This window comes from Sciurus vulgaris (assembly GCF_902686455.1).
Source record: "Sciurus vulgaris genome assembly, chromosome: 4".
NCBI classification, from domain to species: domain Eukaryota; kingdom Metazoa; phylum Chordata; class Mammalia; order Rodentia; family Sciuridae; genus Sciurus; species Sciurus vulgaris.
This window is the reverse complement of record NC_136464.1, coordinates 176,288,678-176,316,308: the sequence shown is the minus strand read 5'-3', so window position 1 is coordinate 176,316,308 and position 27,631 is coordinate 176,288,678. Positions and strand designations below refer to the sequence as shown.

The 27,631-nt window shown below is 40.8% G+C and overlaps 1 protein-coding gene across 5 annotated transcripts in view; it reads right to left on the bottom strand.

The window, feature by feature from the left end:
* PCCA (propionyl-CoA carboxylase subunit alpha) overlaps positions 1–27,631 on the bottom strand; it is a 369,734-nt gene that overhangs the window by 236,793 nt on the left and 105,310 nt on the right. For all 5 annotated transcript variants that reach the window (XM_079138616.1, XM_079138618.1, XM_079138619.1 and 2 more), the window contains one exon: positions 19,649–19,780. In XM_079138616.1, coding sequence (XP_078994742.1) covers positions 19,649–19,780 — 132 coding nt within the window. The remainder of the gene's footprint in view (positions 1–19,648; positions 19,781–27,631) is intronic.

The following is a 27,631-nucleotide window of genomic DNA, read 5'->3' as shown; positions in this document are numbered from 1 at the left end:
CCTAAACACCGCAGGGAAAGAGTTTATTGATATAAGGATTAGTTACTGCTAAAAATCAAACAAGGCCACTTGTACCTCTCACTAGCTGAAAGGCAACAAGTTCCCTGAATTTATGTCACCCGTTTACCATTAACCCCCACCCAACACACTCGACAGGACCCTCCTGACAGGTTCCCACAGAAAGACCACTAGAATCCTGAACTCTAAGCCCCCTCCTTGGTTTTATTATTTTCTGTACTTCAGTGACACAAGTTAAAATGTTCAACAGTGTTTTGAAACCACTGGCTGGTAGGTATGACTGAACTTTTAGAAAACGACAACTTCAAAATGCTGAAAGAAGTGAAGTCTGGTATTTTCAAAGCTAATACATTTAAAATGTACAGCGACCATGTCAGAATCCTTCCCCGAAGAGGCAGTGGGGGATGTTTATAACTGGTTCGTTTATGTCTAATAAAAAAAAAAAATCTTCCTTAAAAGTCTTCAGTACCTAATAACATCCCCTGAATAAGGAGGTTGGCAGGGGAAGTTGTCAGAAAAATTTAATTTCCTTTCATTAGCCAGTCTGCTCCACAAATAGGTGCTTGTTAAGTTCAAAGCAGTCCTGAAAGCGACATCAGTTTTAAGTCTTTTTTTTTTTTTTTTTTTTTACTCCAAGCAGTCACATCTGCTAATGAGATTTTCCAAATAACAATTGTTTTCAAGTCAGAGATAAATCTATAACCTCCCACCCTATGCCCCCCAAAATCAAGGTTTACTGCTTTATTACACCTTGCTGTATTCACTGACTCCACATTCTCCAAATTTTAGCTTAAAAGGATAAAAATCCATGAAAAGGGTCATTTAAGAACGTTAGTGGTTTCCACACATTGAGTTGGAAGGTTCTTTGTTCCAGTCAGTGACAGTTATTGGAGAATACTTGCCTTTAATGGCCTCTCTGTCAGGAAGTGTTAAACCTGCCAAATGCGAACAATTAGTGCCTCTTGAACAAAATACAGGAAGAGTGATGGCTGATGAAGACTGGATTATAATAAGACCAGAAGGAAACTTTTAACATTTCTTTCAAACGTGTAAGAGTATTTTACCAAAGATAATCTGAGAGAAATTAAACTGCTATCCCAAGAGTTACCTATAGAGAACTAATGAAAAATTTTAAAAGAGAATTCATTAGCAATATTTTATCACATTTATATATAGTGTGTGAATATATATATATATGTATGCTGTAGATGTGTGTGTAGAAAGAGAATAATATATATACACAGCAAAACTTCTAGAACTCCTTTAACTGCTACCAATCCACTTCTGTAAGCTACTGCAAAACAATCTTATCTTTTAACTAATTGGTATGCTTGTTTTCTTACTATGAAAATTAAAACCTTACTAAATGAATTTTCAAGTAAAATCAAACTGCCTTAAAAATTAAATTTACATTTGTCACCCATTCATTCCCCCCAACAATTTTTTTTTTTTTATTGAGGATCTATCATGTACTAGACATTAGGAAACTTTTTATCAGTTTCAAAAATACACTCAGTTCCCACAAAGTCTTTGGGCATTTAGTTTTATTACTGGGATATATAAAAACTACTTTTAAAAAGATAAAAAGCCTCAATTGGCTTCAAAGTCAATAGCACTGACACATGACATTGTAAAACCTATCAAAAAAAATTAATAAAACTTTGAAACAGCTATGAAAAGACCTACAGCCACCCAGAAAAATGTGCAAGTGATTAAATAATAGGTTCAGATAAAAAGAAATCCATTCCTTGGGAGGTTGAGGCAGGAGGATCGAAAGCTTGAGGCCCACCTGGGCAACTTAGTGAGTCCCTGACTCAAAAAAGAAAGTAAAAGGGGCTGAGGAGGTGGCTCAGTGGCAAAGAAGCTGGGTTCATCCCCAGCACAGTCAAACAGAAAAATGAAAGAAAAAAACCCCGAAAGGATAGAGTATGAAATATGTGCAACCTCGGTCATAATCACAGAAAGGCTAATAATTGAAGCAAGGAGATCCCACTTTTCATCTAGCACCCTGAAACTGATAACGGCCAGCAGTGACTTGAAGGTGACTTCAGGTAGAAGAGCACTTCTCACAGTCAGGCCACAGGAAAAGCGACCTTTTTTTAAAAATGACCTGTTGGTATCTACCAGTGTGAGGACCCAGCAATTTTACTCTTGGGAAGTTGTAAGATATCCTATATGCATTCATACAGAAACCTATGAAGAAATGTGCTGTTTTCAGTGTGCTGTTACTACTTTGAAAGGAAAAAAATCTGAAAATCAATTCGATAGGCCTTTTCAAGACTAGAACCACAAATGGTATATTTATAAAAAATAGAATATTATGTAGCCTTTAAAAAGAATGAGGGTGGTCCATATGTTCTTACTCATCCATTTATATACTAATTCAATAAATGTTTGCCCAGTAACAGTACATGAAATAGCTTCTGCCCTCATGGAGTCTAATAAGGGAAACAGAAAATCAAATAAATAAAGTAATTGAGAGTCAAAATAAACATTACACAGCTCCGAGTTCTAGAGAATAGAGGGAGAACCTGTTTTTGAGAGATTGCTCAGAAAGAGCCCTTCTGAAGTAAAATTTGGAAGCTGAGAACAAAATGGTTCACTGTCTTCAGAAGAGGGGAGAGAGGATTCCAGTCAGAAACAACAGGTAAAAACCCTCACGAGGAAGGAAATTAACATGCTCTAGAAAGGGAAAGTCCACAAGGCTGAAGCTGAAATGCACAAAGCAAGTCAGGGAAAGGCCCTGTTCTGGCCAGGCCTTATGGAATGTGGCACAGAATCCGGGGCCTGGCTCTCCACCGAGTGTACCTCTCACATGCTAATATGAGCAAGTCACACCTAGCGGACCTCATGTGGGGAGCACAAGGGGGTGAAAGCAAGGGGGGACTGAACTGCCTCCCCCCTCCCACACTGTACCGGGTGCAGATTCCTCCTGCTGAGAGAGGAGGCAGAAGGGCCACAACCCCCCACACTCCAGGACAGGCACCAAGGAAGCTGGGACAGCGACTGCCCCTGGTGGGCCTGGCTCACACAGGATAACCACATTTGCATATGTACATTTCCTGCCTTTTGTCTCACTCTGCTGCCCCGTCTCTTCCCCAGGCCTCCTCTCCTTTAAAAATTCAGCTCACCTTCAGGGATTTCACTTATTGTTTCTTCTACCTTCCTTCAAAGGAGGCTTTGAATAAAACCCATTTTCCTCCCAATCTCGGAATATTTCTGCAGCAGTGAGCTGGAGTCCAGCCCCTTCCTGGTCTTTGTGGGAAGGGCCATGTACAGACACAGGAGGGAACAAGAAAGGCACCATGCAGCCATCAAGTAACTTACAAGCTAATGGAAAAGACAGATCTTAAACATGATTACATAGCAGCTAAGAAGTGTCACTAGTCGCTCAGGTTATACACAAGTGATAAACAGGACAAGTGACAACACAGCTTCTCTAACTCAAAAAGAGATTCCTAGAAACCTTCTCAGGCACAGTGACTTTTTGAAAAGACCTGACAAATAAAAGCATGGTGGGAAACAGTGGCCGGAGCCTCAATGAGCCACACTGAAAGACAGAACTTTGTCCAAGAACAAGGAAATGCAAGGCCTCACTCTGTGGCATGAGCTTCACTTATTTATCATGGACTCTCCCTCTCCCTTCTCCATTAAAATGGAAACTCCCTAAGTGCAGCAAGCCCTGTCAAGTCGGTTTACACCTCAAACGCACAAAACAACTATTCAATAAACAGCTACTGAATAAACAAATGGCAGAGGGACACGGGAGCACAGGAAGGCCACTGTGCGAGAAGGGTGGGTCTGCGGAGAGTGGGAGAAGCAGAAGTCTGGGTAAAAGAAACACTAGCACCTTTCTCGAATTGTCTGTGGTATGCTCGTGTTTTCACCTAAATGCTGCTTTCTCTGGAGCCTTTCCAGGCCAAGCCAGGCACCTAGCCCTTCAATTATAACAGCCCCATGGCACACAACTCTACTCCTTCTCTCTCACTCTGTGCTGAACCCCAGAGCTTAGCAAATTGGTACACATGATCAAAACATGATCTGTTCAATGAAGAAACAACTCTCATCGGCTTCCATAAAAATAAGTCTGTTGGTGCTAGAAGAAAATGTAGGGTCAATGCTCCAACATATTGGCACAGGCACCGACTTCCTTAACAAGCCCACTAAAGCTCAAGAAATAAAACCAAGAATCAACAAATGGGACAGCATCAAATTTAAAAGCTCTGCGTAGCAAAGGAAACAAGAGTGCAAAGAGAGAGCTTACAGAATGGAAGACGAAGATCTTTGCCAGCTGCTCCTCTGACAGGGGATTAATACATCCAGACTATATAAAGAACTCAAAAAGCTTAAGACAAATAAATAAATAAATGACAATAACCCAATCAATAAATGGGCAAAAGAACTAAACAGACATTTCTCAAAAGAAGAAACAAATGGCCAACAAATATGTGAAAAAATGTTGAACATCTCTAGCAATCAAGGAAATGCAAAATCAAAACTACAGTGAGGGCTGGGGATATAGCTCAGCTGGTTGAGTGCAGCCCTGGGTTCAAATCCCCAGCACCGCAAAAAAAAAAAAAAAAGAAAACTACAGTGAGATTTCATCTCACTCCAGTCAGAATGGCAGGGATCAAGAACACAAATAATAAATGCTGACAAGGATGTAGGTAGGGAAAAGTTACACTCATACATTGTTGGTGGGACTGCAAATTAGTGCAACCACTCTGGAAAGCATTATGGCAAGTCCTCAAAAAAACTAGGAATGGAAACCCCACATGACCCAGCTATCCCACTCCTCAGTTTTTATCCAAAAGAGCTAAAATCAGCATCCTATCGCAATACAGAGACATCAATGTTTACAGCAGCACAATTCACAATAACCAAGTTATGGAACCAGCCCAGGTGCCCATCAATAGATGAATGGATAAAGACAATGTGATATATATACACGATGGAGTTTTACTTAGCAACAAAGAAGAATCAGAGTATGGCATTTGCTGGTAAATGGATGGAACTGGAGAACACCATACTAAGTGAAATAAGCCAGACTCAGAAAGTCAAGGGTCAAATGTTTTCTCTCTTATGTGGAAACTAGAGAAATGTTAAGGGGGAAAAAGGGTGGGTGGGGGGCCAGATATCATAAATGTAATGTATAAAGCTGCTCCCCCGCCCTTTCTGTTGCAGCCATTTTCCCCGCCTCCCAACCACTTGTCAACCTGTGAACATCCTAGCTAGCTATTGGTTCATCAGTCAGCTTGCAAGTATCCTTCTCCGATAATGGTCCCCTGTTAGCCCGGCGCAATTCACCTGTTTACTGTAGCTACCCTGCCATCTGTTCTCATTCTCTGTCTCTCCTCCTCACTTTCTCTATCCTCCTGGCTTCCACACTCTCTCTAGTGTGCGCCCTTTCTCATTCTCTTTCCTTTCCTCTCATTTTCTCTCTTACCCTGCAGGGAGACACTCTGTTTGCTTAATAAACTCCCTTATGTGATTTCCCGTGTCCCGCGTGGTTCCATGGGATCCCTTACATTGGTGCCGTGACTCGGATGGGATCTTCCACTGTCTGTTAAGGGAGTAGAACCCCATCCGATGCCCCAGTGCCCCTGGACCCGGCCCCACCTTCCATTCTGCCCGGACGCTCTGCTCTGCATTCATCACCAGACTTCAGGTTGGTGAGTCCTCTAGGTCGGTTCCCCTAGGCCGATTTATCCGGGACCCTCGAGGCGGCTGAGGGGTGGGGGTACCCCCAGCCACAACTGTTATAGTTACGGCTGGTCTTATCTGCTGGGTGGATTCCTGATTTTATGCTGGAGATTCTCTCAGGGTTGAGGCTCATCTCGCGCTCGCATTTGCACCTGAAAACTGATATCAGGTCCTCAACTCTTCTCGGCTTTTGCCTGGCACACACTGATGTTTGTGTGACGACATCATCTGTGTGCCGCCTTCTCATCTCCAGTCGACTACTCTGTGGCCTCGGGACGCCAGGGCACAGACTCGGCTGTATCAGTCCCCACCATGGAATCTGGGTCCTCCAATCTGGCAGATTCCACCCTGGGAACCCTTTGCCTGACTGCCGGCTCCTATTTGACCACAGTACCCTTTAGATAATCAATCCAAAATGGCCGCGTACGCCCTGGCCACAGACTCGGCTGTATCAGTCCCCACCATGTGATCTGGGTCCTCCAATCTGGCAGATTCAACCCTGGGAACCCTTCGCCCAACCCCCGACTTAAGGCCATCAAAATCCGTTTGTGTAATGGCACACAGCTTCCGTGAGCGAGCGGGTAGATGGAAAGGGATTCCTTATCTTCAAGTCTCTTCTTTCTTGCTTCTTGGCTCTTCCTGCAGGCTCAGGAGCCTCCGGACCCTGCTCCTCCCTCTTCCCCTGCTTCCCCATGTAATATAAGCAGCCCCATTCCTCACAAGTAGTGGGAGATAATTGTTTGACAATTTTCTGCGTCCAAACCTAAATCAATTACTAACCAGGAAAAAGGGTTAAAATGCCCTAGGCATCAAGTTTCTGCTAGAACATTTTAGCCCCTTTCAGATCCAGATCTCAGTCAAGGTTTACAATGAAATGTAAATGGAGGAAAGCAGAATGCTCAGTGGGAAACCAGTCTCAAACCCAAGGAAAAAAGTGTCCATTTTAAATTCTCCTGGGCTACAACTCAGAATACTTTTCTCCCTTTCACCTTTTCTCTCCTTCTCATTTTCTCATGCTTTAATTAATGACCATTATCATTTTTCTTCTAGGACTTTTGTTTTTCTTAAATGCTATATTTTTGAGCTCACAATTTTGATCCTATATACCTAGGTTAATGATTTTTGATCAGTTCTTTTTATCCAACTCTAGAGTTATTTTTGAACATCTGTTACACTGCAATGGAGGTAAATATTACAAAGCCTTTACTTTTGTGTTAAATATAAGTGCGCATAAAAATAAAAATTTAAAAAATGGATCCAAATATTTTTAATTCATGTGATTTAAACAGGTTCAATTCAAATTGGGTAAACTAATAGAAGTAACTCACAAGTCTCTAGGTGGTCACACTAATAAAATGTTGATGTTTAAAAATGTCTAACATCAATTTTTCTAGGACTTTTCTTCAACAGGAAAGAGACGGCAAATACTGTTTACCCTTGTCTGACATCTTGTTTTTTTTTTACACTTGTATGATACCTTGGTTTTTTTTTTACAATAAGATGAGTGAATTAGAGTCGACATTTATGGGATTACTCAAACTGATTGTTAGAGACATCTAATTAACTTACAAAGTTATTCCATGTAGTAACATACTTAAAAACATTATTCTTTATATATTAAATGTGTTCATATTTTCCAGGTATACAAGCCTTTAAAGCAGAAAATTTATCAAGCTGCTATTCTCCAAATTAAACTTGTCTGTAATGGTAAACCTATCATTTAATGTTCTATTATAGGACCTGTCATCAATAGGATATATGTAAAATTTGTTAAATGTATTTCTAAAAGTTATTGAAAGCCTGACTTATTTAAAGGTTAAACATAAAAGCATTCTGCCACTTTGCCACACAAAAGGAAACTTAAAAGCTCTCTCAGCCTTTCTTTAATTCATGTTTTAGATGTAATGCTAAATTGTGTTGACTAATGTTCATATAGACTCAGGAGTCAATATATGTAAACTTCTTAAAATGACATTTAAGAAAGAGTGTAATGCGTAGTAGCAAAAATGGGACAACAGTGACTGAGATTGGGGTTTCTGATGACCTCATGGCTGTGGCATGCCTGGTGCCTGGGAGTGCTCCTGTGCAGGGGCACAAGATGCCTAACTGCTGTGGCAGTGCATTGATCTCAGGCACACAGCTCTTGGGCAGGACAGGATTCTTTTGCTAGATAACCAGTGTTTCATCAGCTCCCTTCTCTGGTTCCTGCCCACCTTCTCTGTAACTTTCCTGAAAACAAAGAATAATGCTTACATACATATATAAAGATTGCTGACATAACTCTTTAGATCTGCATTTCCATCAGAGAACAGAGCTCCATCTAATCTCAGCTTAATCTTCAAAATCTGTGTTTATAAACCTTTATTTTCTAATACTCCTTTGTCCCTCACTGAACTTGAGAATTTGGTCATGCTGGTCATGGCAAAAGAGGAAGCCCCGCCTTACCTGAGATAAGGCTCTGCCTCACAACCCTGCTGCACTTTAGAATGGCCCCAAAGTAAGCCAGACTTTAACTCATTTAAAGTTGTGTTCAAAAGTTTGATGTTTGTTATAAAGATTACTGTGATCTCAACCAGGGGATATAATGAATAACTCAGCCAAAATTCAAGACAGTTATTGCACAAACTGAATGTTTTACTGTTGGTGATTCCATTTTTTATTTCCTTGTAAACTCTGTTGCCTGATATTTTGCAGAAGTACACCATAGATTAACTTGAAAAGCCATCACCTATAGGACAGATAATGTAGACCCCAATTAGATAAAAAGGGGTAAATAACTGTAAAGTTATAGACATTGAAGCTAAAGCCCAGTACACTTACTTTATGACTGGTGAGACTGACTTGCTTGATGGTTAAGATCAAACTTAGAGATTGAGATTAAATACAGAGGTCAAGAAAAGTCCATATTTGGGTCTTGCCCTCAAAGTCAGCCTGAACCCGGGGAACAAGAGGATTTCTCGAAGGAGGTTTGCAACTCTGGGTCACACAACCTCCTGATCAAGGAGATTGATGAGACCACTAGAGGAAAAGCCACTCAGTGCACCTGCTACAGAGGAGGGTCAAGGAAAAAGGGAGACATCCCTAGTGCTTTCAAGGGAAGCCACCTCATCGAGGAGACCCTGCCTAACCAGTGGCACTAATGAAGCTAAGAAGCTGCTCTTAAGCTCTCTATGAGTGACCCCTGTGGGAACTCAGCTGACTCTTTAACAGACAGGAACAGGTCACTTTGATAAGCTTGATCTTAAACACCTAGTAAAACAGTTAAAACCAAAATATAGCCATTCTTGGGCATTTAAAAGAAATAATAGTTAAAAGTAAGTTAAGATGTACACTTGTGTTAGCCCACTAGAATAAATAAAAACTACAAAAGAGATTCTTAGGCAAATGTGTCTAATAACTATCAAGAGAAACTGTCAGAGTCAGAAGTTTTAGTCAGTTTAAAGCCTACAGACACAGGTAGGCTTAATCTATGTTTGCTAGTAACAGAAGTACAGAGATCTCTACTAAATGTTGTGTTTACATTCCTGATAACCTGGACAATGTTAAAGTTCCCAAATAAAGGCCTTGTCCTCTCCAGCCTTTGCTAGGCCTTGCCATGGGAACGACTTCTCAGTTCTTCCACCCCCTGGTGAGGAATTATTGACTTCTGTCATCTTTATGATATGCATTGGCATGTTCCAGATTCTGCAACATTTATTTTGTATCAATCTCATTTCAGTACTCATGTCTTTTTGTTCTTCTCTCATAGAAGCACCCATCCCCAGATGCCTTTACAACCTGCTCTTCCCCAACCAGACTTCTACGTTGGACCCCTCAATTGACTCGATTTCTAAAAAGGGAACTCCAAACTGCTTGCCCCATGCTGCCCCTCTCCAGTTCAAAGAAGCCAGATCGATCATCACCCCCTTTCCCTACAGCAGTGAAGGAGTTCCTAAAATTAGAGGGGTGAATGAAGCCAGAATTGGGGACAGGCAGTTAGTGTAGAAATAGAGGATCAGACAAATTGAGGAAATGAAGTCCATGAAAACCATCTGCCTTTGGAAGTCTGGAAGGAGAATGGATTTTTACATCTCACCTGCAAAACCAGCCCCGGTCACTTAGGCAGAAAGGAGAGAGAAGGCTTCAGAAAGAACTGAAAAGCAAAAGATTTTCTTATAAAAACAGAAATGGGGGAATGTAATGTATAAAGCTGCTCCCCCGCCCTTTCTGTTGCAGCCATTTTCCCCGCCTCCCAACCACTTGCCAATCTGTGAACATTCTAGCTAGCTATTGGTTCATCAGTCAGCTTGCAAGTATCCTTCTCCGATATTGGTCCCGTTAGCCCGGCAGAATTCAACTGGTTACTGTAGCTACCCCACCATCTTTTCTCATTCTTCTGTCTCTCCTCCTCACTTTCTCTATCCTCCTGGCTTTCCACTCTCTCTAGCGCACACCCTTTCTCATTCTCTTTCTTTTCCTCTCATTTTCTCTCTTACCCTGCAGGGAGACACTCTGTTAATAAACTCCCTTATGTGATTTCCCATGTCCGGCATGGTTTCCATGGCATCCCTTACAATAAAGATATAGGGAAGGAAATGAATGAATCTGGCAAAATTACATTATGTGCATGTACAAATATACCACCGCAAATTCCACCTTTATGCATATCTATAAAGCACCAATTAAAAATAAATAAATACATAAATAAATAAGTGGAAGGAAAACCAGTAGTGTAGAGGACAGAGACTAGGAAGAGGGAAAGGGGAGGCACCAGTGACTGAAATGAAGTAAACTAAATCCCATGCATATATGGTTTTGCCAGAATGAACCCACGTATTATGTATAAATGTAATGCACTAATAGAAGAAGTGTGTTAGAACTGGGCACAGTGACATAGTCTGTAATTCCAGCTAACTGAGAGGCTGAAGTGGAAGGATCATGAATTTGAGAATAGTCTTTGAACTTAGCAACACCCTGCCTCAAAAAGAAAAAAAATAATAATAAAAAACATTGTTAGGATAAGGCACAGTCTCAAAAATGTCAAAAGAATTATTCATTTCTAGAGCATCAGTTTGATAAACAAGTAAATTGATATCCAAAGAGATGTGGTGGTCAGTTCAAATTCACCTGAGTGACAGCAATGAAGTATTCAGAGCAGGGTATGGAGTCAGACTGGCTTCAGAACTATTTCAGTTTAAAACAAAGAACGCTCAGTGGAATACCTGGCCAAAGCCCAGCTCAAAGTTTACTCTTATCTCTGAATTCTTAGCCTAGCACATTTTTTCCACTGTATCATGCAACTTCAAAAGCTGAAATTTAGCTTTCAAACAATAGCATGCTTTTCTAACAAACCATGGAGTACTGCCCTGTTGGTAATCTGGGGTAGGGGATGCTGGGGATTGAACTCAGGGCCACAAGCATGCTAAACAAGTGCTCTGTCTTTGAGCTACACCCGTCGCCGTATTTGTAAAATTTTTTTCTTTTTCTTTTTGGTACCATGGGTTGAACCCAGGGCACTTAACCACTGAGCCACATTCCCAGCCCTTTTAATTTTGAACCATGCTACATAATTCCAAAGTAATGGCTGAAGAGATGGAGGAGGAGGAAAGCAGCCAGGGAACAGTGCTCGGCTCTGGACTCCTCGACCATGGCGCAACTCACACGGAGTCCCACCACCCAGTCCAAGGACGACAGTAAAAACTGCTGTGTGGCTGTGAACACGCTGCATCTGGGGTGCAACGCGAAAACCAACTAAGCAGATCACTAAGTGTGCAAAAGGTCAGCCAAAAATCAGTTGTCTTCTCTGCAAGCGGAGTTGGCAACCCTCCAGAGCACCCACCTGCAGAGCCGCACGCCTCCCAGTGAAGAGCACAGGCGTGGGAGTCCAAGGCGTGGGAACTGGGATTAGCATGCCTCTCTGGAATGCAGTTTCCTCACCTGGAAAATGAGTGTAGTAAGAGCATCTCTGTCACGGGGTTGTGGAGGTGACGCTGGGTAAGGCCGGAACTCTCTAGAATAGGACCTGGCCCACAGCAGGCATTCGATTAAGGTTAGTAATCTATGATCATTAATATGGGCAGCCGGCACCCCAGATCACAAGTGTGTTCCCCCCTGCCCAGTGTTAGTTGTTCTACCTGTGTGATTATCCACCTCTGAGCCCACGTGGCACAGAACTAATACTGGCACTACACTACTAAAGCGGGCGCTCCATCTCTTAATCACACAATCAGAAGATTCATGAGCCCGTTACTGCTGGTGGGCATGGGAAAGGGCAGGAAAAACTACAACCAAGACAAGCAAATTCAGTCATTCTCACCAGATGATAAATACACAATATATTTTTACAGTGACATTAGCGTTGAATACTGACTCTATTCATTGTCCAGACCATCCAAAACCCAAACTTCATTTGTTTCTGTGAATCTTGCTTCTCAGAGTTTATTTTTCTCAGTTGGTTCTAGAACAACTGTTCCGCAACTATTTAAAAAAATGTCTGGAGTTGTAGCTCAATGGTAGAGCACTTGCCTAGTACATGTGAGAAACTAGGTTTGATCCTACCACATAAAAATAAATAAATAAAATAAAGTCATTGTGTCCATCTACAACTAAAAGTGTTTTTTTTTTTTAAAGGTTAAAAAAAAAATCAGCTGGGCACAGTGATCCCCGACTATAACCCCAGCAGCTTGCGAGGCTCAGGCAGGAAGATCTCAAGTTCAAAGTCAGCCTCAGCAACTTAGCAAGGCCCTGAGCAACTTAGTGAGACCCTGTCTCAAAATAAATAAAAAGGGTTGGGGATGTGGCTTAGTGGTTAAGCACCCCTGGGTTAAATCCCCAGTACCAAATAAATAAATAATTAATCACTGTTTTATTTAATATCAAGAAACCAGGAAATAGGCGTAATAGCTAATCTATGCAAGAAAAGTTATTCTCAAACTATTCTGCATTCATATATAAAGTTAAGTGAAATTTCTTAATAATCCCGGGCCCTGGAATGGCTTCCAGCTGATTGGATTTTCCAGCTCATCAAAGTCAAGCAGCAGACCCCTTCTGTTTTAATATGCAATTGTCCCACAGTACACATGGGGTTGGTTCCAGGACTCCCTGAAGATACCAAATGTACAAATGCTCAAGTCCCATATAAAAAAAATGTCACAGCACTTGCACATAACCCACACACATCCTCCCAAGCACTTTGTCATCTCTATAGTACTTAATAACTAACACATTCTAAACACTACAGAAATGGTTGTCAGACTACTATTGTTCAGGGCATGGCAAAACAAAAAGATATGTATACAATCAGTACAATTTTTTCCTAATATTTTCAACCTCAGGTTTGTTAACTCTGCAGATACTTAACACACAGGTACTCAGGATCAACTATACTGAAACTCAGTATACTTTTCTATCATTACAAAAATAGCACAATAAACATAATTGAATCTCTTTTTTAAAAAAAAAGCTTTTAGGCAAGGCATCATTGGAAAAATCAATTATTCTTGGTGTAGCAGGCAAAAACAATCTGATGTCTAATAGTGTATTTTCTAACTGCTAGGGCGGAGCTTACTGCTAAATTTTTGTGTTTTAATGATCTCTTTCACATTAGCTTTTTTGATTATTTGCCTCTTTCTGTTAAAGCAAGAGTATGGTTTTTAAAATCTGACTAATTAGGTGGCAAAAAACAATTACTGCTTCAAATCTACACCGTATAATTTACATGCACATACATTACCATACACTGCTCTGTGGGTATTACTGCTCCCTCTTAAGGACAATAAAACTCAAAGACTTTAAATAAATTTCCCCAAAAGCCTGTGTGCTGCAGGTGCAGTGGCATACATCTATGATCCCAGCAACTGGAGGGCTGAGGCAGGAGAACCTCAAGTTCAAAGCCAGTCTCAACAAATTAGCAAGGTCCTCAGTAACTTAGTGAGACCACCTCAAAATTTTAAAAATTAATAAAAAGAGCTGGGATGTGGCTCAGTGACAAATCCCCCTGGGTTCAATCCCAAATACAAAATAAAAAAGAAATAAAAAGTGGTACAATGATAGGTGTTACCACCCAACGTGGCAACCTAGTCATCAGAGATCCCTGCTCTGCCTCACGCTTGACATTAAACACACTGTATAATCCTGCCAGATTTCACCATCGTTCTCAACACCATCTATTTTGCTGCATCATGATATGATAAAATGTCTTCCCCAGCAACAGAGCTGTACGTCACCATCACCCTCGCTTTTGAGCTAACTCTACACTACTCCAACTTCAGGCGTCTCCTGGCTGACTCTTCCACTGGAGAACCTGCTGCGATATCCTACGCTAGGCTCTGGGTCACTCCTACACGGGCTCTGTGCACCCTGCACTTGGCATTGTTAAAACGCACTGGGACTGGTGGGTCTCCCTTTGAACTCCTTAAGTCAGGGCCATGGCCTGTAATTAAGTCAGGGCCAAGCCTGTAACTACAGATAAACAAATGAGCTGGACTCTAATTCCCGGTTTCCAGCATCTTCGCAAGCACACGCTACTCCGTTCTCCACACTTGCTTCTGAGATCAAGTCAAGAAAATGTTGAATAAAACCAAAGTTGTTAAAGGCAAATATTTGATACTATATGACTACCTGAGAATTACATTTTAAAACCTTATTTTCTCTCTCATAAAAAGAATGACTCAAGACGTGAATAACAACCCATAAAGAAAATAGTGCCAGAAGACCACTTAAGTACTACTCACAAGTTGTTGTTTTTTTTTTTTTACAGTGTGGGAAAAAAAAAAATCTCCTAAATAATCAAATGAGAAAGGGAAAATAGAATAAATTGAAACCTCAGTAATTTACTCAAGTTAGTGGTGAAAATTACTCAGGGAAAAAAAGTAGAATATAGTTCACTCACAAAAAAAAAAAAAATAGGAGAGCTTAAGTCTTAGAGATTCTATAGGTTAATTTTAAAGAACACTACAGATTTTAAAAAGAATCATCTATTTTAAAATTAGCACAATGCAAACTATTGTTAACACAGTTGTTAAAACCACAAGAAATGCATTTGCATCCAGAAACCTCGACTTGAAGTCGGGTATGGTTCAGCAGTAGAGCACTGGCTGCCACGGCCAGAGCCGTGGGTTTGGTCCCCAGTCATAGTTCAAGATCCTAAATTTGGCAACTGCATTCTCCTCCCATGATACTGTCCCACTTGGGGTCTCCCAACCACAAGGTGAGATGAGTCTCACACTGGGTGGAGCTCCAACCTCCTTTTCAAGAACCCTGGGAATGAAGAGCTGCTGATTATCTGATCAGATTTGGAAAAGTTTATTACTGGAGGAAACTTTCCTTATTACTGACAAAACAACGTTTTTTTTGTTCTAAATCATATGTCAAAGTTCACATGGAGGAAGACAGGCAGGTCCTGTGAGTCTATCATCATGTTCAGAAGGCTTCCGGGGACCAGCATCCAAACAGAAGGAAACTTCCTGGGAACCTTGAGCACTTTCCTGTCTTGACCTGTTTTGTTCATGGACATCTGGGCCTGGTAGACATCCCTTTAAATCTTAAGTCACTTAGGCATGGCAGATACTATCAGGTGTGTGATTAGAGAAGGTCAACCCCTGGGATGGCAGCCCAAGACTTGAGCAGCACAAACAACATATTGACTATTCCACTGTGAGACTCTCGGAGTTTCTTTGGCCAAGTCTGAGGTCTCTGAGTCAGTGTTCTGTTCCTAAACCACATTAAATCTTTCACTCAAACCGACAGTCAAAGCTTCTTCCATGGTACCATTTCACCAAGGATATTTCAGAATTATAGTTGACTCTTTTGGAAACTTTCAGTATGAATGAGTTGCTTAAGAGGGCAGTAAGGGGAAAAAGAAAGGGAGATCTCAGGCATTCAATGTCGCGCATTTTCTCATTCACATAAGGAAGCTTCTAAAAGGAATTCAAATCCCAAAATTATTTCCCTAAAAAACTTATGGGGAAGACAAAGTTACATAGGGAAGAAGAAAAGCACAAGAAAAGACAAAAGAAAGTGTGAAAAACTGAAAACTCCCTCGAACCTAACAGTCTTCACCCTGCTATTTCTCTTCCTCTACCACATTCCACACATTTCTCTACCCTGCACTTTCTTTCTCTGATCTGCTCCACTTTCCTTCTTCCTGTCCACAAACCCCCAAAGCAATGCTACCTCTTGAAATGAAGCCACGGCCAGAGCGAGCCCCTAGGGCGAATGAAAGCCCAGGCCTCTCCATGAACTCAGGCACTGGCGAAGACTCTCAAAGTCTACCCAGGACAGACAGGGTCCCCGGATTCGTATCATCAGTTCATGCTGCTAGTGAGAACTTTGGATAGAAAATATTAAATGAGAAGGAGAAAAACCAGAGAAGCTTAGGAAAAACGGTAAATGTTGGACAAGGTCTTTTGGAGACCCCTGTGAAAACAGGTGACTCCAGTCCAGAGTGTCAGCAAGCAGGAGGCCACTGCAGAGTTGCAGGAAGGCTCCTCACCGTGCATCACCAGCACCCAGGAGTAGCCCCAAAGTGGCTGTGACTCCGGCTCCCTCCTCAGTCTAGAGGGTGCCTCAAGCCAGAAATAGAACATTTATAAACAAGTAAAAACTGACTGGGAAGAACCATGTGGTCAGCTTTTCAACTCCATATTGCCTATTTTCAAAGAGTTTAAACACAAAAATCAAGTAAGAGTCAGAAAAAGGTGGTGGCTTTACACATTAATCTAGACGCTCCCACTCCAGAAATTAAACATCAAATTTTAAATAAAGATCTGCAGATCTGGCAAACAGAAATGACAAAGGAAAAATCATTGTTCTGCAACATTCAAGAGAATTAAGGGGGAAAACTATAGCAGGTAATATCCCAACAGCAACCAAAGTACCCATTTCCCTGTTTACCCTCCCACTGACAAGAGGAATTTTCACTAATTATTAATGGAGAAATGTGTCATTTTCATCGATATAGGTAATACAAGATTGACCTTAATTCCTGCCATAGTTATGCAAGCTCTCCCTCAGAGTCAACGAACTACTGGTTGTTAGTTATCAAGAGTACCCCTCACATTTCCCATGTTCCTGCCCTCAACTGTCACCTTTGGACCTTTAATCAACACACAGTCCCCTCTTCTAATGCGGCACAACACCCATTAACTTCATAATAAAAAGTCTATTATGCAATCAAACGCCCTCCTGGCCACCCCTCCTTGAGCCGCTAAGGACTCCATGTTCACCATCGAATCAGAATTCATCTGGACTGACTCATATCAGTACACCCAGGACTAAATGAAGCCCAAACTGAAGATCTAAAAAGGCCTGGGGAAGCAATGACTCACAGTCCTCTGTTCAGGGCCTCGCAAGGCTGTGATCAGGGAGTGGGCCAAGCTGCATTCTCGCTGAAGGCTCAAGTGGGGCTAAACCTACTGCCAAGCTCATTCAGGTAGACAGCCACTTGTGACTGTGTGACTGAGGGCACCAGCTTCATTGCTATCTCTTAGATAACACTTAATCTCTATTATAGTTTGGGTCTGGAACATCCTCCAAAGGCTCATGTGTAAAGGCTTGGTCCTTGGTGGTGATGCTACTGGGAAGTGGTATAACCTGTAAGAGTCAGGGCCTAGCCAGAGGAAGAAACCCACCAAGGGCATGTCCCTGAAGGACCCTCTTCTCTTCCTTTCTGCTTCAAGCTGCCACAGGTGAGCATCTTTGCTCTACCACATGCTCCCTGCCATAACGTTCTGCCTCATTACAGGCCCAGAAACAAGTGACCGTGAACCTCAAGAAACCATTAACCAGCTATTTAAAAGATTTGAATGATTAGTCATTTAACAGTTACTAAAGACTGGCATATGAACAAACGTGGATTTCTGAAAGATCACTCAAGCTGAGATGTTGAACACTCACTGGATTGGAACCACAATGGAGACAGTTAGAAGGCTGATGACGTAATCCAGGTGAGATGATGGCAACTGGAAGTTGGTGTTAGCTTGGCAAACGAAAGAAGTAAATGGATGTGAAAGCCACTACTAAAGTGAGTTTTCCACAGTGGTATTGGTCAAGAATGATTCCAAGTTTCTAGCTTGAGAAAAAAAAAGCATGGAAAATGCCACCACTTTTTCAGGTAGAAAAGAATGAAGGATAAGAAGTTTAGAGCAAGCATCAGCAAACTTTTGGGGCCACGTGGTCTCTGTCATAACTACCCAGCTCTACCACTGTAGCAGAAAAGAAACCATAGATAATATGTAAAGGGACAAACATGACTGTGGTCCAATAAAACTTTATGAAAACAAGCAAGCATGGGGCCATAGCAACAATCCCTGGTTTAGAGATAAAGATGATTAGTTCAGTTTTTGACCTGTGATTTCAAAGGTTCCTGGGACACTGAGTTTTGAGAGTTGCTTGAGAAGACATTAGACATGAGTTCTGAAGCTCAGAGGATACATCTGAAGTATTTATTTGTTCATTTATTTGGAATTTGGCAGAAAAGGTGGTAACTAAAGTCATGAAATACAATACAAGAAAATGTCCTCCTCAGAACCCAAAAGAAAACCAACACTTAGGAGTAAAAACAGGAGGGAGGATTTGCAAGGGAACTATGAAGGAACATCCAAGCAAGTAAAAAGCACTTACTAAAAACCAGAACTGAATAATGTGCCAGCAGTAGGTATTTCCAGAAGGAAGATGACCAGGAGATGCAAATGCTCCTAAGAAATTGAGCTGAGGCCAGATTAAAATTACGTGTTGTACTGAGCAAAAGGGAGGGGCTGCTGTAAGCCTTGCAAGAGGAACCCAGTGAGAATGAGCAAGGAAGCCAGACTGCTGCAGAAGGAAGACTAACTGAAAGGTGTGGTCAGGAAAGTCCATAAGGACAGGTCTAACAGGGAGGGCTGCGTGCTTTATGAATGGAGAACCATCCAAGCCTTTTCCACTAATCCCAGGTATCCTTTCCTTGCCACATCCTTCCTGTGTAACCAAGTGATCAATACTGTTACAGAATGCGCATTGTTAATAGTAATGGGAATACAAAGGAACAAATGATGAGTGTTAAGACAGAAAACAGAAAAACTACTCAGTAAAAAAATTAGCTTGTAAAGGCTGGAGGTGGGTCTAGGGTGTGGGAGGAGTCAACTCTACAGAAGCTGCAGAAGCCCTCCTCCTTGTGACAAGAGAGAAGGTGTGACATGGATGGAAACAGACCAAAGTAACTACAGGCATCCCCCAGTACCCACGGAGGATTGTTCCATGCTCTCCCCTGCCAGCAATACTGGGATCTGAGGATGCTCGGGTCCTTTCTGTGCTTGCATGTCACCTAGCACATCCCTCCCCCTACACTCTGAATCAGCCTCCTGCCCTGTGATATGTGAATGACCTGCACAATGGAAAACTGTCCAGCATGAAATGTCAAAAGGAACAAAAGAAACAAGGAGATTAAGAGTTTTGCAGACTAACTCAAATCATAAGGTGGAAAGTCTACATCGGGACTCTCTTCTCACCAGAAAAAATAAACGACTTTTCCTGGGGCAAGGGTGTTCACACACCCAGTTTCTGCATTTCCTCCTTGGAAACTTTCAGCTGCAAAAGTCACATGCAGAATGTTTGGGAATCTAGTCACCCACGGCTACATCACTCCTCAGCAGAAACAGGGTAATAATTTATATTGGTAAAGACAAAATATCACAATGTTCAAAACATTACATGAAATCCAGAAACCTGACAACACAGTTTTCAATCACCAAGATTTTCTCCAATGAAAGCCTGAGTCAATACTGATTCATTAAATACAATGCTTAAGGGGCTTTTCTTTAAACTGAAAGTAATCCAAGTGTAAACAATACTGATTTTTTTAAAATCTCATAGATATCCAAAAAAGTAATAATTACATTTCATCCTATTCTTGTCACAAAATGTTTGACTGGAGGACATGTACTATAAAGACAACACTAACACAGTTTCTCACCTTGACAACCCCATCAAAGCCAGGAATTGTGTTAACCTTTGCTTTCTTGGCTAATAATTTACTTTCAATCTTGTCACCCATGGCTTGAATAGCATGTGTGTCAGGTCCAATGAAAATAACATCTTCTGCTGCCTGTGGAGAAAAACAAGTTGAAATTTATAAGAAAAACATTACATAGCATGATATGGGGTCGTGATTTTATTTTTTTAAAAAACATACATGTTTGTATAGTTATATATTAATAACTGTAATTATATTTATATATCAAAGACAACTGAAAAGTAAGCATCTGAGCCAAAACATTAAAATATTATGCTGTATTGCACATAGTACATGTGTACATAAACATATTCAACAAATTCAGGTCACAGAAAAACACCTGAAAATAATGGAGAACTCCTGCTTGACAGTAACAGTATTCTTTGGAAAAGCAACTTCTATGACATGATATTTATATACAATACCCTGCCACCCAATCTAAACAATAAGTTCACCTTTAAATTGCCTTGTAAACCTTTGTATCCTCAATACCCTGCAGCACAGAGCTTCATACAAAACATCCACCTGTACTGAATGCCGACTCTGTGCCAGGTTTGAGCTAAATGCAGGAGATAACATGGATGAAAACCACAGGATATGGACAAATCCAAGGAAACATGAGCAGATCAGCAATAACCCAGAAATAAAGAATGGAATGTTTGTACACCTGTGACTACAAAAGGTGAGTCAGGAATACAGTGGGAACTCAACCAGAGAGTTAGAGGTGTCCACTAAATAAATAAATAAACTGCTGTGTATAAGCCACAACAGCTCTCTGACAATGTCTCTACCTCTGCATGTTTGTCATTATAATCAACAAAATGCTAGTGATGAAAACAGTAATTAGGGACACAACGGAAGACAATGTAGTTAGAGGTAGGAAGATGTTTGCTGACATAAAGGATGAAGTCATTAGGAAAAGAAAGCTAAAGATAATAAAAAAGGGAAAAGCCGACATGCATGCTAGGCATCCCCAGGACAGGGCTTCTAACTACTGGTTCTCCTAGGACCTGTGGTCAGGGCTGGGGTAACGATAAGTCACACTGCTTGTACATCACGTTACATCATCTGCTCTACCTGTTTGGATGGCTGCTTGTGAAGATCCTGGCTGGGGAAATGTGCGCCATTCTCCTGGTAACCAGAGCAATCACAGCTTGTTACTTGGACTGGCGTGCCCGCCATAGTAGCTGAAGAACAGTAAACCCACCAAGAGAGGAGGCAGAAGCACAACAGAGAATCAACAAAAGGAATATGTGAGGAGAGAAAAACTCGGGAGATAAAATGATGACTTCAACTCTGCACATGCTGAGTTGCAATGCCCAGGGGACAGTCAAGTACCCCTGTCTGGAAGGCCAATAAGGCAAACCCAGGCTGAGAAATGGATCATTAAAGGTCATTGAGTACAGGAGGAAATTTAAAATGGCGACAGAACTGACTCAGAGCAAATGTATAGAAAAGCCACTGCCTTTAAACTTGACATGTATACTTTCCCTCCTACTCAAAAGCAAGATGTGGGAAGAGAAATTTTAGATGCTGAGTCTATTTCTTTGGGTGACCAGCAGCCTTACATGCTTGATTGAAGGATTACATATAATAATGTAAGGAAGGAAAAATATCTCTTCACTCTACCCTTCCAAGTTTATGGCTGGGCCATCTACTACTAGCAATAGATTACCAAAACAGAAGCACATGGATTTTTTTACTATAAGTTTTACATGACACACAAGCCTTCATAAGGAAATGAAGACCCAACAGACAGTTAAACTTAAGCATTTCTTATACAGATTTGATGAAGAGGGATCAGTCATGGGGAAATGACAGGGCAATTCTAGTAAACTGGGGAATCTCGCAGCACAAGAAGGCCTGCTCGCTCCAGTGCTGTGTCCCTTCACTTTGCGGGCCAAAGAGGCCTCTTTCCTCCAGGAACAGGAAAGGCCTTACGATCTGTTTCAGAGAAACATCAGAAAAAAATTCCTAGTTTTTATCATTTGCTTCACAGGAGAAAGGTCCTGCTTTGGGTGTTTTCTCAAACTCCTTCAGCTCGTAATATTCAATATGCCAACAGGCCATATTTTGGTGTACCTGTCTTGAGTTCCATCAATTATAATATAAAGCACCATGCTGAGTGTCACAACTATTAGGTACCTTTTTTGTTTTGGGTTTTTTTTTTTTTTTTTGGGCAATAGAATTTTTTAAATTTTTCTTTTTAGATATACTTGACAGTAGAGTGCATTTTTGACATATTATACATACACGGATATAACTTATTCTGATTAGGATCCCAGTCTTCTTGTTGTACATGATATGGAGTTTCACTGACAGCTATTAGGTTTTATCCACTACCCAGAAGTTCTCATAGACAGTGAACACTAGACAGGTCCACAGAACTCCAATATAGACCACAGGAACCAAATACCCACAATCGCTAGTATTCCAAATGGCAAATTCTGGATAAGAAACCTCTTAAGTCATAAAAGAGGCTCATAAAGTACCTGTCCATCAAATGTTCATACCTAGTTAGTATGACCTTATTGTCATGAAAAAAAAAATCTTATGCAAAATCACAAAAACGGAGCTGCTCGGCACGAGAAGAGTTGGCAGACCTACCCCTCCACACAAGCCACGTCTCCATCTTTACAAACCACCCATTATGGACCAGGGCAATAATCATACTCACTTCTCTTTATCCCAAACCTGCAACTCACTAAGCACTATGGAAGGCAAGAGGGGACAATCATGCTTCAACACCAATTGTCTTTCCATATTCTCATTTTGCCTGCTAAGACAGAAGAACTTCAACACAAACGCTGTTTTAAAAACCACTATGCCAGGCAGATGTAATCAAGCAATCAGAATGCTCACTCAGAGCGGGAGAGACAATGTAAATGAGAACATCCAAAACACATTATGATTATAGAGCAAAACTTCTGATTAACAGGAGACTGACGACCTGGACCACTGATTAACCAGATTTATCTCATGTGTTCTAATTTGAGGAAAATTGCTAACCCCAAAATGCAAAATTGTCCAGAAAAATGCTCACATCAAGTATTTAGTGACTATTCTTTGTGCCATCCAACACAAAGGAAAAAAATAGCCAGTAGTGTGGTGGGTAACTATTCAAACAAAGGTTCCAGTGAACTCGCTCCCACTTATCAATGTTTGGAGGATTCCCGAGGTTGGCCTTCACATGCAATTCAAGCAAAATGAGAAAGCAGCATCCTAGACTCCCAACTCCCATAATTCTGTGATAAAAAATTAAAAAAAAAAAAAGGAAGGACGAGTCAAGGTAAGAGAATATAGTAATCACAGTGATGGCGCATGTCTCAAAAGTTAACACAATACACATTCTGTGCAACATACGTACCTAACAAAATATACATGTTAAAAGCCTGTGAATAGCCTGGCATGATGGTACATGCCTGTAATCCCAGTAGCTCAGGAGACTGAGACAGGAGAATCAAAGCCAGGAGTTCAAAGCCAGCCTCAGCAAAAGCAAGGCACTAAGCTCTAAATAAAATACAAAATAGGGCTGGGGATGTGGCTCAGTGGTCAAATGTCCCTGAGTTCAATCTCTGGCCACTCCCCCCCCAAAAAGTATATATATATATATATATATATATATATATATGCTTAAAAAGTCCAAGTAATGGGGACATGTAGAGAGAAACTGGAAGTTAAGATTGAGAGGAGTGTGCTGGGGTGTAGCTCAGTGATAGAGCGCTTGGCAAGCATGCATGAGACACTGGGTTCCGTCCCCAGCACTACAAAGAAAAAGAAAGAAAGAAAAAGGCCTTCTGAGATCAGATCAAATGTCTACATCAGGATGACAAGTGGATGCTTATTTGCCCCCTCGCACTTCGTAAGAGCAGGCGTTCCATCTTACTAGTGTTTGCCAAGAAAGAATTTACCCTGATGCCATAAGGCTGCTGAAATCACAGGTGAGCTGGGTGTGTACTTTCTGAGCACCTGAAACAGATATATCAGGCCACCTATGTCAGCAGCATGGAGACAGGCTCTGCAGAGGGCTGGATGCAGCCCAATCGGTGACAGAGGGAAACGGATGAGTGGGAGACCTCACCCTCCTTTCCTTTCCTTTCCTACCTCCACTGAATCCCCTGGTGGGAAACCGTGCTACACTGCATGCAAGTGCCACAAGCTGCATTTCATTATGCTTTTGGTAAAAGTGCATTACACTGTGCTGTAAATGTGGCAGACACAACCTGCAAACAGATTTTTTATTGAATGTAAATAGTTTTTTTTTTTTTTTTTCCCAACAAGGCAGCTCCTGGTCCTTCTATGCAATATTACTTGACCTTTGAGGTTTTTTTTTTTCTTTTTCTTAACTGAAAAACAAATGAACATTCATTTTAATGCAGGAAGGAATTTTAGGCACATTAACACCTGGGTTCCAAGAGTTACTAAGTAAGAGAGGGCAGGCTCCTCCTCCAGCTTATGAAATACGTGCTGAAATCTATGCTTTTTTTTTTTAATGGACCTTCATTTTGTTTATTTTTATGTGGTGCTGAGGCTCAAACTCAGTGCCTCACACATGCAAGGTAAGTGCTCTATCACTGAGCCAAAACCCCAGCACTCTATGTTAGTTTTTAATTTGAACTCAGTGTACTTTTAAAAATAATCATGGGGGAAAAAAGATAAGGAGAACATTTAAACACAGAAAAGGGAGGCACATTCCTACTGCAGTATTTATGGTCTTGAAAAAATACCATGCAGGGGGTAAGGCCAAGCTCTACCACCATCACTGCAGTGTCCTGGAAGGCCCAAGGCCAGCAGTGAGGCAAGCCCTGTTGGAGGATGCCAGAGCGTGAATCCCAGCTGATCCTCCCCACACCTGCGAGAAGGGCAGAGCAACCTGAAGCAGGGTGCTCTGGGCCTGCACAGGAGCCATCTTCTTCCTCTGTTAGTCAGTTCATAATAAATTAAGAACCAAGTTATGTCCTGGGGATGCAGCTCATTGGCACAGAGTTTTGCCTTGATCTCCAGAACCATGAAAAACAAACAAACAAACAAAAAAAAAAACGTGAATTATGTGAGTCCTTAGGATAGAAACATACAGGAAGCTGATGGTTGTGGGGCACAGGTAGCAAAGGAGGGCAAGGCTTCTCCAGTCGAAAACATAAACCAACACGGTGTTTTAAGTTGTTTGGATGCAAAGTGCAAGTTTGATTGAAATCAAATGACATACTTATGAACTGTACTTAATTTCTGGTACACTGTGTATTCTGCAACTTGGTTTAACCAAAAGAACCTGTGTCTTTGCTTCAGTATTGCTGGGATCTGGATTTCATTTGGTCCAGTGTGTATTCTGTATTAAATGTCTACTTGACACAAAGCACTCAAACTGCAATATTACTTCCAGATGACAGCCACGTACAGTATTTGGTTAAAGAAGAGAATAGTAGGAACTTTCTCAGCTTTATTGGCATAAGTCAGGTTTTCTAGTTAAGTAAGTTTTAAGGAATATAGTTAAATCTAAAACCTTGTTTTTCACACTTAGGTGAGGAGTAAGCATAAGAGCAATAGAACACTTTCTAATATTGGCAATGGAAAGACTTCCATTTCTATTTTTCAGCTAATAAAGTGAAAAAATGTTAAAATTTATTTTATTAAACATTTTGGGGTTTTCAAGATACTCGAGAAATGGTACACAAGAAGTTCTTGGTATTGTTACTTTAATGAAAACCATTTAAGGTGGGGTGCAGCTCCGTGATCACACCACTGGCCCAGCATGCTCGGGGCTCCAGGTTCCAGCCCATGCACCACAAAAAAAGAAAAGCCATTTAAACAAAGTATAAACCTCTGAATATTTTTTGTACTTTTTGGTTAAACTTTTTAAACTTTTGGGAGAAATGTTTTTAAAATTCAAATCAGTATGTTCTATATTAATTTTGGAAATGTTCTTCAATTCTTAGCACACTCAGATTTCGGTCTGTTGGTGTTTGCCATTTCTTTTATGCATATCTGATTTCTCCTTTCTACTTCCCTGTAATCGGCTCTGATATCTACTTCCCTAGTCTCATTGATTGAAAGAAGAAAGAAGACTGGGTGGTTGCGCTTCAACATTCTACACTCTTTGTGCTGATCAGGATACTAAAAAGAGATGAGCTAACATAAACCTGAGTGGGCTGTTAACCTTTCTTCCCTTGGGGAAACATAGATGCAATAACATTTCCAGCTGAAAGACTCGTTCCAAGTTCCTAATGTTTAAGAATGCAAATGAAGTATTTTGTCTTCTCTCTGCCTGGAGGTGTTACGTGAGAAAGCAGAAAGAGGTTTCTAGGATTAGTTCCACGGATCTCCTTTATCATGTAAAATGCTAGACTGGTTGCACTGGCAAGAATTAAAGAAAAGCAATAGAGAAGATACCCAGAGAAAATTCACTAACTTGTTTAGCAGTGACACTGAGAAAATGAGAGTTAACAAAAACACCAGGCTTTGGAATAGATTTTAGCCTCTCTCTTTTAAAGAGATATTAGAACATTATAGGAAATGCATTGCAAAAATCTTGTAATCAGTTAAATAGCACTAAATTTCCTTAGATGAAATTATTAACTATAATCATTCAGCTACCTGTCATTTTCAAGAATTTACATTTATGTTTGCTTTATAATCACAATAATCCTTCAATTAAAAATACAAAGGGCTGGGGATATAGCTCAGTTGGTAGAGTGCTTGCCTCACATGCACAAGGCCCTGGGTTCAATTCCCAGCATCCAAAAAAAAAAAAAAAAACATCGACAGGTTTTCGTGATGTATCTTTTAAGAAGATGAGGGAAGAAGGTTTAATGTTTAAGTTTGGCAGGTACTGGTAAGACCATCCTTATGCAAACTGATCTTAGGAATCACTTGGTTTTGAAGTCATAATTTCTTCCTTTTGTATCTCTTATAAAATACTCATTTTATATTCCAACAATTTGGTTTTTAAAAATAAGCTGTTTTCATATCTTCCTGATATCATGCTAAGTGAGATAAGCCAATCTCAAAAAACCAAAGGATGAATGATCTTGCTAATAAGAAGATGACACATAATGGGGGGTGGGAGGGAGGCAAGAATGCAGGAAGGAGGGACTGTATAGAGGGAAAAGAGGGGTGGGGGGGAAGGAAAAAAATAACAGAATGAATCACACACCATTACCCTATGTAAATGTATGATTACACAAATGTTATGCTTCTACTTCATGTACAGAAAAACAAGTTGTACCCCATTTGTTTACAATAAAAAAAGAAAGAAAAAAATACTGAAATTAACTTTTACTTCTTGGCTGCAAAATAATGTTTTTCCAGTTTAATTTTAGAATGTATGTTACACCAGCCATGAATTTAGATGAGCAATTTTACAGTTAAAGCAGAGAAAAAAGGGGCTTTGACAGCATTTCAAAGAGCATGAGGGGATGGGATGTAGATGTCCTGCTTCTTAGTGTCCATTAACAGACAGAGCGGCCTTCACTGAAGAACAGGACACTGGGATGCTATGGACAGGAAAGAGATCTTTTGTTTACTAAGGCATCAGACAACAAATATAATTTTACAACTTTTCAGTGCCCTAGAATATTCTGAATGCTGAGGGATTGTAGCTCAATGGTAGAGTTCTTGCCTAGAATGTGCAAGGCCCTAGGTTTGATCCCCAGCACCACAAAAATAAAAGTAATAAATAAATACAGTTGAATTGTGTAGTCTTTCTATATCTTTTACAATTTACCATAGTCAGTGTTCTTTCTTGTTTTCTGTACTATGCCTCCTTTCTTTGAACCTCCTATGCAGGCAACATGTGGTTATTCACATGGTCAGTGTATGGCAGTTTGTTTTTTGATTCAAGTACAACCAAGATAATGTCCAATTTAACATGCCAAGTATTTCTGGAATACATCAGGTGGGAAATACGAGTCATAAGGACTGGACCAAGTGCTCTCTCTGCACACTCAG